The sequence below is a fragment of the Cebus imitator genome, unplaced genomic scaffold (genome assembly GCF_001604975.1).
Source record: "Cebus imitator isolate Cc_AM_T3 unplaced genomic scaffold, Cebus_imitator-1.0 Scaffold473, whole genome shotgun sequence".
Classification (NCBI taxonomy): domain Eukaryota; kingdom Metazoa; phylum Chordata; class Mammalia; order Primates; family Cebidae; genus Cebus; species Cebus imitator.
The window spans coordinates 1093177-1106412 of NW_016107788.1; the positions used below are offsets into that span (position 1 = coordinate 1093177).

General features: G+C 54.4%; 1 protein-coding gene across 1 annotated transcript in view; it reads right to left on the reverse strand.

The window, feature by feature from the left end:
- Positions 1 to 13236, reverse strand: part of MYH14 (myosin heavy chain 14) — a 117532-nt gene that overhangs the window by 40326 nt on the left and 63970 nt on the right. The window contains exons 23-30 of the mRNA XM_017512533.2: positions 12143 to 12274; positions 11708 to 11914; positions 8000 to 8137; positions 7595 to 7718; positions 6837 to 7008; positions 2771 to 2983; positions 2075 to 2219; positions 526 to 732 (exon numbers count right to left, since the gene is read on the reverse strand). Coding sequence (XP_017368022.2) covers positions 526 to 732; positions 2075 to 2219; positions 2771 to 2983; positions 6837 to 7008; positions 7595 to 7718; positions 8000 to 8137; positions 11708 to 11914; positions 12143 to 12274 — 1338 coding nt within the window. The remainder of the gene's footprint in view (positions 1 to 525; positions 733 to 2074; positions 2220 to 2770; positions 2984 to 6836; positions 7009 to 7594; positions 7719 to 7999; positions 8138 to 11707; positions 11915 to 12142; positions 12275 to 13236) is intronic.

The following is a 13236-nucleotide window of genomic DNA, read 5'->3' on the forward strand; positions in this document are numbered from 1 at the left end:
TTTTTTTTTAGTAGAAACAGGGTTTCTCCATGTTGGCCAGGCTGGTCTCGAACTCCCGACCTCAAATGATCCAACCGCCTCGGCCTCCCAAAGTGCTGGGTATTATTATTCTTATTTTGAGATAGGATCTCACTTTGCTGCCCAGGCTGGAGTGCAGTGGCACAATCATAGCTCGTTGTAGGCTTGACCTCCTCCCAGGTTCCAGGGATCCTCCTGCCTCAGTGCCCTGAGGAGCTGGGACTACACACCAACATACCCGGTTAATTTTGACATTTTTTCTAAAGACGGGATCTCACTACGTTGCCCAGGCTGGTCTCGAACTCCTGGGGTCAAGCAATCCTCCTACCTTGGCCTCCCAAAGTGCTAGAATTACAGACGCGAGCCACCGTGCCGTCTCGTGCATGATTATGTTGGAAGACCCAAACGAGATAACAGGCTTGCTATGGACCAATCAGAAGAACAGAGAGGGCAGGCATGTCACCAAGGTCACACAGCAGAAACCCCCACCCTGGCCATCCCACTCACCTGGGCTCGCTGCAGCTTCTCAGCAGTCTCCGCTCGAGCCCTCTCCCCGTCGCCAGCGCGGCCCTGCACCTCCTGCAGCTGTGACTCCAGGCGGCGCCTCCGCTGCTCACCCTCCTGACGCGCAGTCTGCAGGCTGCTCAGTTCCACCCGCAGCTCGGACACCTCGGCCTCCAGGGCCAGCCGGGTCTTCTCCCACGCACCTTTGCCCTGGTGTGGGAGGGAAATGAGCAAAGATCTACGAGGCCTTTCCTGGACCAGGCCAGGCGCACTCCCCTCAGGGCCTTTGCAAGGGCTGTTCCCTCTGCCTGGAACACACTTCTCCCAATGCCCAGAGAGCTCAACTCTCACTCCCTCTTTTTTTTTTTGAGACAGTGTCTCACTCTTGTTGCCCAGGCTGGAGTGCAATGGTGCAATGACAGCTCACTGCAACCTCCACCTCCTGGGCTCAAGTGATTCTCCTGACTCAGCCTTCCAAGAAGCCGGAATTACAGGCACCTGTACCATGCCCGGCTAATTTTTTTCTATTTTTAGTAGAAACGGGGTTTGCCATGTTGGCCCGGCTGGTCTCGAACTCCTGACCTTTGGGCACCTCCTTGGCCTCCCAAAGTGCTGGGATTATACGCATGAGCCACGGTGCCTGGCCCAGGTTGGTTGGTTTGTTTTGTTTTTTGAGACAGAGTCTTGCTCTCTTGGCCAGGCTGGAGCGCAGTGGTACAATCTCAGCTCACTGCAATCTCTGCTTCTTGGATTCAAGTGATTATCCTGCCTCAGCCTCCTGAGTAGCTGGGACTATAGGAGTGTGCCACCACGCCCGGTTAATTTTTGTATTTTTTTTTCAGACGGAGTTTCACTCTTGCTGCCCAGGCTGGAGTGCAGTGGCACTGATCTTGGCTCACCGCAACCTCCACCTCCTGGGTTTAAGTGATTCTCCTGCCTCAGCCTCCCCAGTAGCTGGGATTACAGGCAGGTGCCACCATGCCCAGCTAATTTTGTATTTTTAGTAAAGATGGGGTTTTGCCATGTTGGTCAGGCTGGTCTCGAACTCCCGACCTCAGGCAATCTGCCTGCCTCAGCCTCCCAAAGTGCTGGGATTACAGGCATGGATCACCGCACCCGGCTTCTCCCTCAGGTTTTTACCCTGACATCACCTTCTCACAGAATATCTCCATGGCCTCTCTACTGAAAATCTCACCCGCCTTAGAATTGTGATCCCCCATTTCCTGTTCCTACGGCCTCATTGCACTTATCACCCCAATATAGACTGAAGGTGTTTATACTGTTTGCTCTCTGGCTCTCCCACTAGAAGGAAAGCACCACAAGGGAAGGCAGTGCTGGTTGCTGGGTTCGTGGCTGGGTCCCCAGCACAGCTCCTGGAAGAGAGTCCACCCTGCATTAAGGCTTGCTGAATGAAAGATGGACGTGAATGTATGCGGAAAGAAACCCAGGGAGATGAGCCGGCCTAGAACCAGCCAGCAGTACCTCCACCAACCCCACGTCCAGCCCTGTCCTCCCCAGGGCCCCCCTGCCCTGTCCCCTTGCCCCAGCCCACCCTCCGGGCCTGCTCCAGCTGCTCCGCCAGCTCCCCCAGGGCCTGGCCGTGGCGCTGCCTCAGCTCCTGCACTGCTGCCTCGTGGATGCGAGTCTCCTCCTCCAGAGCCTTCTTCAGCTCCGTCACCTCCTGTTCCCTCTTGGACCTTTATTGGGGGAAGGGAGGGGGGATGAGAATTTTAGAACACAGGAAGGCAGGGGCTTTGGGAGAGCTGGTTGTGCCTCCTGTTCATGTTTCCTAAAAAAATGAGGGCCCCACACTACACTCCCCAAGAGATTTGGGTGGTGATGCTGTGGAAGGAGTGTGGTTTTAAGGGTAAACTCCTATTCACCCTTCAAAACCCTTATCCAAAAGCCCCTTCCTCAGGAAAGTCTTCCCGGACCTCCCACAGACTTGGTTTAGGGGTCTTCACTTATCCCCCACAATGCCCCGTGTTACTCCATGGAAGCACCCCTTGTTCTGGATTGAGACTGTCTTTGCTTCAATCTGCCTCCTCTGAGACTGGAAGTTCCCAAGAATAGCACTTGGGTCTGACCCATCTCTGTCCCCAGCTTGACCCAGGCCAGACCTAGAGCTGGTGGTTCACGAACAACTGTTCGATGATTAAGCCTCCGTATAGAAAGAGACGTTGCACCTAACCTCTGCCCCCGCCCTGCACATCCCAGGCTGCGACAGCAGCCAGCCGCCAGGCCTCACCGGAGCTCCTGCTGCGCGTTGGTGGAGTCCAGCGTGTCCTCCAGCTCGCCCCGCAGCGCCTCCAGCTCCTCGCCCAGGTCCCGGCGCTGCTTCTCTGCCTTGGTCCTGGCCACGCGCTCGGCCTCCAGGTCCTCCTGGGCCTCGGCCAGGGCTGCTTGCACCTCACGCAGGGATTTTAGCAGCTGGGCCCGGGCCCCACCCTCATCTTCTGCCCTGGGGGTGACAAGAACCATGGAGTTGGTACAGCGGCAGGTAAGGACGAGGCGATGATTTCCGGGGACACAGGGGCTGGATGTGGGCTTTGGGGGTGGCAAGTCCCAGGTTCGACTCCTGTCCTGCCATTGGACACTTGACTCAAGTACTAACTTAATTTTTTTGAGGCAGGGTGTCACTCTGTTGCCCAGGCTGGAGTGCAGTGGTGCAGTCACAGCTCACTGCAGCCTCAAATTCCTGGGCTCAAGTGATCTCCCGCCACAGCTTCCCATGTAGCCGGGACCACAGGTGCAGGTCACAAAGCCTCGCTAATCTTTTTTACTTTTTTGAGATGGCGTCTCGCTCTGTCGCCCAGGCTGCCGTTCAGTGGCACGAACTCAGCTCACCGCAACCTCCACCTCCCAGGTTCAAGTGATTCTCCTGCCTCAGCCTCCTGAGTAGCTGGGATTGCAGGCATGCACCACCACTCCTGGTTAATTTTTGTATTTTTAGTAAAGACAGGGTTTCACCGTGTTGGCCAGGCTGGTCTCGAACTCCTAACCTCAGGTGACCACTTCGGCCTCCCAAAGTGCTGGGATTACAGGCGTGAGTCACTTCGCTCAGCCTGACTCATTTTGAGTCTCAGTTTTCTTAGCAGTAAAGTGGGAATGACACCCACAGGAGTTGCGGGAGACACTTAGTGAGCTGCTGCCACATGCCAGTACCTTACGTGTATCACCTCATTTAATGCTTCTGCCAAATGAGGAAACTGAGGCCCAGCGCAGAGAAAGCACTTGCTGAGGTCACCTAGCCTGCGAGTGGCTGGGTTGGCTGGAGTCCCTCCTTATAGCCCTGATGGGGATGTGGCTTCCTGTCCCTTCATGTGGTGTCACTGCAAAGAGACGCCAGATCCAGGGGCAGTGGCTGGGACCCGGGGGTTAATGGCTCAGGGAGCCACACAGGCCTGGCTTCATTCCTCTCCTGGTCCCCTGAAAGGGACTTAGCCTCTCTGGAGGGCAGGGTCCTGGTCTGTGGGAGGACACGGCAATGAACACTCCCCTTCACGAGGGTTGCTGGGGAGATGGTGGTAAAAATAACCGAAGCTCAGGCCGGGCACGGTGGCTCACGCCTGTAATCCCCGCACTGTGGGAGGCCGAGGCGGGTGGATCATGAGGTCAAGAGATCGAGACCATCCTGGTCAACATGGTGAAACCCCGTCTCTACTAAAAATACAAAAAATCAGCTGGGCGTGGTGGTGCGTGCCTGTAATCCCAGCTACTCAGGAGGCTGAGGCAGGAGAATTGCCTGAACCCAGGAGGCGGAGGTTGCGGTGAGCCAAGATCGCGCCATTGCACTCCAGCCTGGGTAACAAGAGCGAAACTCCGTCTCAAAAAAAAAAAAAAACAACTGAAGCACAAAAGGCCACATGTCGTAGGAAATATCTAGAATAGGCAGCTTCTATTTAGGCGGAAAGTGGATCAGAGGCTGCCGGGTCGGGGAGAAGGAGGGATGGGGAGTGGCTGCCTTTTTTTTTTTTTTTGAGACAGGATCTCGTTCTGTCACCGAGACCAGAGTGCAGTGGCACGATCATAGCTCACCGCAGCCTCGGCTTCTCAGTTTCAAATGATCCTCCAACCTCAGCCCTCTAAGTAGCAGGGACTACAGGCACATGCCACCATGCCTGGCTAAGTTTTTATGTTTTTTGTAGAGACAGGGTCTCACTATATTTCCCAGGCTGGTCTTGAATTCCTGAGTTCAGGCAACCCTCCTGTCTCTTCCTCTCAGACTGGTGGACTACGGGATGAGTCCCTGCGCCTGGCCACAATTGCTTAATACATACAGGGTCTCCTTCTGGGGTGATAAAAATGTTCTAGAGGCCGGCGCAGTGGCTCATGCCAGTAATCCCAGCACTTTGGGAGGCTGAGGCGGGCAGATCACTTGAGGTCAGGAGTTTGAGACCAGCCTGGCCAAAAAAGCAAAACCCCGTCTCTACTAAAAATACAAAAATTAGCCACGTGTGGTGGTGGGCACCTGTAGTCCCAGCTACTCAGGAGGCTGAGGAAGGAGAATGGCTTGAACCTGGAGGCGGAGGATGTGGTGAGCCAAGATCACACCACCGCACTCCACCCTGGGAGACAGAGCAAGGCTCCATCTAAAAAAACAAGAAAATGTTCTCGACCTAGAGGTGATGGTTACACAGCATCGTGAGCGTGCAAAAGCCACTGAACTGTACATTTAAAAAATGATTACTTTTATGTGAATTTCACCTCAGCAAAAAAGAAAAAATTAACAGGAGTAATAAAAGTAGTAACATCCGGCATTTACTGAGGGCTTTGAGCATGCCTAGCGCCTGAGGGGCACTTTGTTCTTTAACCCTCACACTCACCCTAGGAGTAGCATCTATAAGTCCCCCATTGTATAGATTAAAACACTGAGGCTAGGGAGCTGTGTCACCTGGGGGAGGTCATATGACTAGAAAGCGGGGAAGCCAGGATTTGAACCCAGAAGTCAGACTCGAAGATGTGTGTTCACGGCCGGGCGCGGTGGCTCATGCCTATAATCCAAGCACTTTGGGAGGCCGAGGGGAGTGGATCACCTGAGGTCAGGAGTTTGAGACCAGCCAGGATGAAGCCGCGTCTCTACTAAAAACACAATTAGCTGGGCATGCTGGTGGGTGCCTGTAGTCCCAGCTACTTGGGAGGCTGAGGCACAAGAATCGCTTGAACCTGGGAGGTGGAGGTTGTAGTCACGCCATTGCACTCCAGCCTGGACAACAAAGCAAGACTCCGTTTCAAAAAAAAAAAAATGTGTGTTCTTAAACACACACACACACACACGTACACACACACACACATGCACGCACACGTACGTGCACACGCACACACACATGCGCGCGCGCACACACGCACTCGCAGGTGCGCGCACACATGCACACACACGCACACACGTGCACACGCGCACGCTCGCACGCACACACATGTGCACACACGCACATGTGCACGCGCGCACACACGCACACACACCATGTTCCATCAGCTCTAAGATGTACAGGTTTTCACATGCTAACACCTCTGAAAGGGAGCTGTAGCTGTCATCGGGGGCGCCTGAGATTGCATGAAGCACAGGGCATAAGAAGCACGTGGGATACTCGGCACCACATCTGGCCTAGAGCAGGGGCTCAATAACTGTGAACACAGTGTAAGTGTAATTATCAAGACTCCTAGCACAGCTGGGCCACTTGTCAAATCTCGGCTGATTCTGGGCTGCTTGGTGTGGGGAGGTCAAGCAGCGGGAGAGGGAGAAACGGCATTTTTTTTTTAGACACAGTCTTGCTCTGTCACCCAGGCTGGAGTGCAGTGGTGTGATCTTGGCTGACTGCAACCTCTGCCTCCCGCGTTCAAGCGATTCTCCTGCCTCAGCCTCCCGAGTAGCTTGGATCACTGCGCATGCCACCACATCCAGCTCATTTTTGCATTTTTAGTAGAGGCAGGGTTTCGCCACATTGGCCAGGCTGGTCTCGAACTCCTGACCTTAAGTGATCTGCCTGCCGTGCCCCCACCAAAGTGCTGGGATTACAGGCGTGAGCCATCTTCCCTGGCCTAGAAATAGCATTTTCTTGCTCCCATTGCACATTGAGTGTTATGCAAGTTACCAGACACGTAGAGTCTTGTTTCACTTTTCCCTTAACCTAGTGGGCCTGGAACTCTTTCTGTCTTCATTTGACAGAAGGGGACACTAAGGCTCGGCGGGAAGCGGCTTGTCTGTGGCTGGTGAGTGGCTCCACCGGGGTTCAGGAGCCTCTGACTTGGGCACCCCACGCTGGCCGGCCGTGCAGCCGTGCTGCTTACCCCACCAAGCCCACCCCACCCTGCACCTGGCCAGGGCAGCCTGCAGCTCCTCCTCCTTGCGGCCCAGCTGCGAGCGCAGATCCTCTGCCCGCTGCTGCTGCTCCACCATCTGCTCCTGCAGCTCCGAGCTCTCCCCGTCCAGCCTCCGCTTCAGCTTCTCCAGCTCCTGGCGACTCTTCTCCTCCTTCCGGAGGCGGTCTGGGGGCAGGGGTGGGGTCCATGCATGAGGGCTCCAGGCCTGCGCACCCAGCCGCTCCCACAGAGACCACCAACCCCCAAGGCTAAGCTCAGCACCTCCCTTAACACCTTCTCCTCCTCCCACCTTCCCCGTCTCTCTCAGGGACTCTCCCACAGTGTTGTCCTAGGCCCTTGGCCAGACACTGACCTCTCCTCCTCATCCCCACTGACAGCCCATGCCTCCTCCCTCTGACTCTCTCTGCCCTGTGTCCACAGCCCTGCCTCCTCCCTGTGCCCCGTCCCTTCTGTTTCTGATTCTAAGTCAACAGCAAGGGACAGGGAGACAAAAAAGTGTCCGAGACAGCCGGTGGGGCGGTCAGAGAAAGCAGGGCAGCTCAGGACACCAAGCAGAGAAAGCAAGTTGGACCTAGAGATGCATAAAGAACTCAAGGGCCAGGAGGACACGCAATCCGCCCTGAGCCTTCTTTCCTATCCCATTTAGCAGACACAGCCACGGAGGCCCCGTGGCACATGGGGCTTGTCTGACACCTCCCATCAGAGCGCACACAGACCCCTACAGCTCCCCACTGGCTGGGCGGGAGCTCACCCTCCATGTCTGCGATTGTGGCCTCATATTTGAGCCGTAGCTTATTGAGGCTCTTGACCTTCTCCTCCTCCTCCGCTGCCTGGGATGAGAACTCGGCAAGACGATCTTCCAGCAGCTTCCGCTCCTGAGGGGTGGGGGGCCGTCAGGAGCCGGGCCAGGAGCAGCCCCCACCCGACCTGCAGCTTCTGATGTTGCTCTCCCGTTTCTGCCCCTCTTCACCCTTCTCTGACCTTCCTCTCCCACCGTCTCCCTCTTCCTCCCATTCCCTGGGGTCTATAGACCCATCCTACCCCAACCAGTGCCCACCTGTGAACTGCAGCGTGGTAGCACCACGGCTTGAAGTTCGCCATCCATTAACCCACCCGTGTATCCCCTCCCTTTCCCAGCCGCCCTCAGGCCCCCAACCTTGCTCAGCTTCGAGTTCTGGTCTTCTAGGAGCAGCAGGTCCTCTTCAAATTTCTTCATCTTTGCCTCTGTTGTCACCTTCTCCAGCTGCAGCTTCTGCCGCGCCCCCTCCTCCGCCTCAAGGTGGGCCTCTAGCTCCTGGAGCAGGGAGGCAGGAGGGGTGAGGATACACCGGGAAGCGGCGGAGTGCCACGGGGAAGGATGGGGCGGGGAAGTTCCACGGATCCCCAGGGCGTGTGCTTCAGAGAGGTCTGCCCTGGGCAAGGCTGGGAAGGATCAAATCTTTTTTTTTTTTTTTTTTGGGGGTGGGGAGGACGGAGTTTCGCTCTTGTTACCCAGGCTGGAGTGCAATGGCGCGATCTCGGCTCACTGCAACCTCCGCCTCCTGGGTTCAGGCAATCCTCCTGCCTCAGCCTCCTGAGTAGCTGGGATTACAGGCCTTTATTGGCTTTGCCATTTTTTTTTTTTTCTTTTCTTTTCTTTTTTTTTTTTGAGACGGAGTCTTGCTCTGTTGCCAGGCTAAAGTGCAGGGACGCAATCTCAGCTCACTGCAACCTCCGCCTCCCGGGTTCAAGCGATTCTTCCGCCTCGGCCTCATGAGTAGCTGGGACCAGAGGCACCTGCCACCATGCCCAGCTAATTTTTGTATTTTTAGTAAAGACAGGGTTTCACCATGTTGGCCAGGCTGGTCTCGAACTCTTGACCTCGTGCTCTGCCCACCGTGGCCTCCCAAAGTGCTGGGATTACAGGCGTGAGCCACCCTGCCCGGCCTGGCTTTGCCATTTCAATCATTAGCTCAACAAGCATTTACTGAGTGCCTAGTGTGTGCCAGGCACTTTCCAAGTGCTGAGGATAGGTAAAAGCGCCTATGCTTCTGCAGCAAGAGATGACCGCGCCACTGCACTAAAGTCTGGGTGACAGAGCGAGGTCTCACCCCTGAAGAAAAAAAAAGGAACACCCATCCTTGTGCACATTACATTCTTGTGTGGGGGGGTTGGAGGTACAGATGATAAACCCTAAACATAATAAATTATAGAAATGGATACTGCCAATGTGACAGTCATCAGGCACATGGGAAATCAAGAGTCAATTTTATTTTTTGAATTTATTTTATTTTATTCTGTTCAAAAAAATTTTTTTTTTTTTTTTTTTGAGACGGAGTTTCGCTCTTGTTACCCAGGCTGGAGTGCAATGGCGCAATCTCGGCTCACCGCAACCTCCGCCTCCTGGGTTCAGGCAATTCTCCTGCCTCAGCCTCCTGAGTAGCTGGGATTACAGGCACACGCCACCAATGCCCAGCTAATTTTTTGTATTTTTTTAGTAGAGACGGGGTTTCACCATGTTGACCAGGATGGTCTCGATCTTTTGACCTCGTGATCCACCCGCCTCGGCCTCCCACAGTGCTGGGATTACAGGCTTGAGCCACTGCACCCGGCCTAAAAAAAAATTATTTTTAAGATGGAGTTTTGCTCTTGTCGCCCAGGCTGGAGTGCAATGGCTCAATCTTGGCTAGCTGCAGTCACCATCTCCTGGGGTTCAACTGACTCTCCTGCCTCAGTCTCCCAAGTAGCTGGGATTACAGGCACCTGCCACCACACCCGGCTAATTTTTTGTATTTTTAGTAGAGACGGGGTTTCACCCTGTTGGCCAGGCTGGTCTCACTCTCCTGACTTCAGGTGATCCACTGGCCTCGGCCTCCCAAAGTGTTGGGATTACAGGCATGAGCCACTGCGCCTGGCCTGTTTTATTGTTTTGAGATGGGCCCTCACTGTCACCCAGGCTGGAGTGCGGTGGTGCCATCACAGCTCCCTGCAGCCTTGACCTCCTAGGCTCAGGTGATCCTCCCACATCAGCCTCCTGCGTAGCTGTGACTACTCTACAGGTGTGTGACACCATGCCTTGCTAATTTTTGTTTTTGTTTTTGTAGAGAAAGGGCTTCACCATATTGCCTAGGCTAGTCTTGAGCCCCTGGGCTTAAGAGATCCTCCCAAAGTCCTGGGAATATAGATTGAACCACTGCGCCCAGCCAAGACTCAATTTTGTGTGCTGCCTTGACATTTGGTAAAAGTGGGAGGGCCTCAAATGGCCTAACCACAGTCCTCCTGCTCCCTCTGCTCCCACAGATAGGGTCCTCCAGCCAACTAACCCTCCTGATCCTGGGGACCAGGCACAGTGCCTGCTTAACCCTGGGAAGCACATTCCAGTTCCCTGCCAACCCATGGAATTGTGGAAACAAACCAATCCCACTTTCCCAAGGCACCCAGGGGTCATCTCTACCTGTTGTTGCTGCAAAGCCTGTTTCCCACAGCCCCTGCGTGTTCACTCTGCTCTTGAGGGCACCGCCCACATGCCCGTCTATGGTGTGGTGTTGGCCCCCCTCAGGCTATGAATATCATATATTCAAGAAACTGCTGTCAATCAATCTCACCTGTCTGGTGTCTGGTGCTGTGTGCTCCGCCATCCCCATAAACCTAGGGCAGGGTCCCTCCCTCATCAATGGGATCAAGAGGAGTTAATTAAAACACTACTGGGCCAGGTGTGGTGGCTCATGCCTGTAATCTCAGCACTGTGGATGGCTGAGGTGGGCAGATCACCGGTCAGGAGTTGGAGATCAGCCTGGCCAACATGCTGAAATCCCGTCTCTACTAAAAATACAAAAATTAGCTGGGCGTGGTGGCACACACCTGTAGACTCAGCTACTTGGGAGGCTGAAGCAGGAGAATCGCTTGAACCCAGGGAGCAGAGGTTGCAGTGAGCTGAGATCGTGCCACTGCACTCCAGCTGGGTGACAGAGGGAGACTCCATCACACACACACAGAAAAATTAGCTGGGCATGGTGGCACATGCCTGTAATCCCAGATACTACTGGAGAGGATGAGGGAGGAGAACTGCTTGAGCCTGGGAGACAGAGGTTGCAGTGAGTCAAGATGGCACTGCTACACTCCAGCATGGGTGACAGAGTGAGATTTTGTCTCAAAAAAACAAAAAAAACACGACTGAGCTCTTGAAATGAGGCTGATGTGGACTGATGAACTGAATTTTTTGTTGTATTTACTTTACTTACTTTAAATTTAAAACGAGACACCCAATCACCGAAAAGCTTTTAAGCATGTTTAGAACAACTTGGGCATGTGAATCTGGTTTCTATAAACTGTAGAAATTATAAAACAGAAATACAGATCAAGTATTTCTGATGAAAATTTAGCACCTGAATTGAGATGTGCTGTAGTATAAAATACACACTAGATTTTGAACGGGAACCATGAGGGCAGCCTGCCCATGAATGAAACCAGGAGATGGAGAGAGGGGGAGTACTGAGGCCATTGCCTGAATGCCTGGATCCAGCCATGCCTGAAGCTGAGGACATCACTTGGACACCTGGATCCAGCCATGCCTGAAGCTGAGGCTATCACTTGGACACCTGGATCCACCCATGCCTGAAACTGAGGATATCACTTGGATGCCTGGATCCAGCCATGCCTGAAGCTGAGAAAATCGCTTGGACACCTGGATCCAGCCATGCCTGAATCCAGCCATATGCGTCTCCTGTTATCTGAATCAAAAAATGTATTCTTTTTGTAAATTCACCTAGAACTGAGTTTTCTACAAATTCATGGCCCAGAGACACATGGTTTGGAGAAGCAAAGGTGGGTGGGGGTAGACAGAGGGGTCTGGAGGGTGGCCTGCTGGGCACGCAGGGAGCCAGACCTGTATGTGCTGCTGCAGCCTCCTCTTCTCGGTTTGCAGCTGGCGGCTGCACTCCTCCTCCTCGCCCACGCGCGCCTCCAGCTCGGACACCACGAGCTCCAGCTCCTGCTTCCGGGCCGCCAGCCTCCCCCGCGTCTCCTCGGCCTCTGCACACAATTCTGCCTCTGCTCGCAATTGCTCTGCCAGGCGGGTGCGCTCCTCTTCCAGCTGGGGAGTGGGTGGGAGGTTAGTGGTCACCAGGCAGTGTTCCCTGGGCGACCCGCAATGGAGCAGCAAACTAAGCAGCCCCAAACCCCGCCCGGCCCCAGTGCACCTTAGTTTGCTCCCATCCTCCCGCCAGCCAGCCAGAAGCCCCGCCCCTCACACCTGGCTCCACCCATGGGACACAGCCCCACCCCCAAGACACGCCCCCACGCTCTAGACCCGCCCCCTCACCTCTGCCATGCGGCACCGGAGCTCCCCAACTTCGCGGAGGCTCTGCTGCTGCAGCTCCTGCACTTTCTGCAACTCCTGGGCCCGGGCCTGCAGCACCTCATCCTGCCGCGTCACCTGCAGCAGTGGCTTCACCTAGGTGGAGGTGAAATGGGGTGGAATGGCTGACTTCCAAGGTGGGAGGCCATCTGACCCAGGGGCTAAGACCTCACACTCTTAGTGGAGTCCGAGTTCATGGGTTCAGATCCCATCTCCTCCACCTACTAGCTGTGTGTCCCCGCCTTGGCAACAGTCCCTGGTCACAGGCCTAGAACAGTGACAGGTACAGGCAAGCACCACTAAATATACTATTGATCTATCTAATCTATCTGGCTAAAGGATTCCTCCACACCCAAGAGACACTGGACTGTGGCCTCTGCCATATTCTGTGGAACAGTATTTCCTTCCTTCCTTTTTTTTTTTTTTGATGGAGTCGCACTCCGTTGCCCAGGCTGGAGTGCTGCAGAGTGTGTTTGCTCACTGCAACATCTGCCTCCTGGATTCAAGTGATTCTTGTGCCTCAGTCTCCTGCGTAGCTGGGATTGCATGCGTGTGCCACCATGCCCGGCTGATTTTTGTGTTTTCAGGAGAGAGTGTTTCGCTGTGTTGGCTGGGCTGGTCTCGAACTCCCAGCCTCAAATAATCTGACCACCTCAGCCTCCCAAAGCATTGGGATATAGGCATGAGCCACCATGCCTGGCCAAGGGCCAGTGCTCCTTAAGCCTGTTAGTCCAAGGTCCTTAGTGAGAGATGTGCTTTACATGGCGTATTCAGGCTGCAGTGACACCTGCACACACAGAACTAAAACAAAAGGTTTACAACGCCTCATGCCCCTTGCTACTTGAGACGCGCTCTGATAATTTCTGTTCTATCCTTTTCTACTTTGTTCTACATAACTCTACTTGACTCTTTTCCACTCCACTCAATGTTTTTTTTATTTGTTTGAGATGGAGTTTCGCTCGTCGCCCAGGCTGGAGTGCAGTGGCGGAATCTCGGCTCACTGCAACCTTCACCTCCCCAGTTCAAGCGATTCTTCTGCCTCAGCCTTCCGAGTAGCT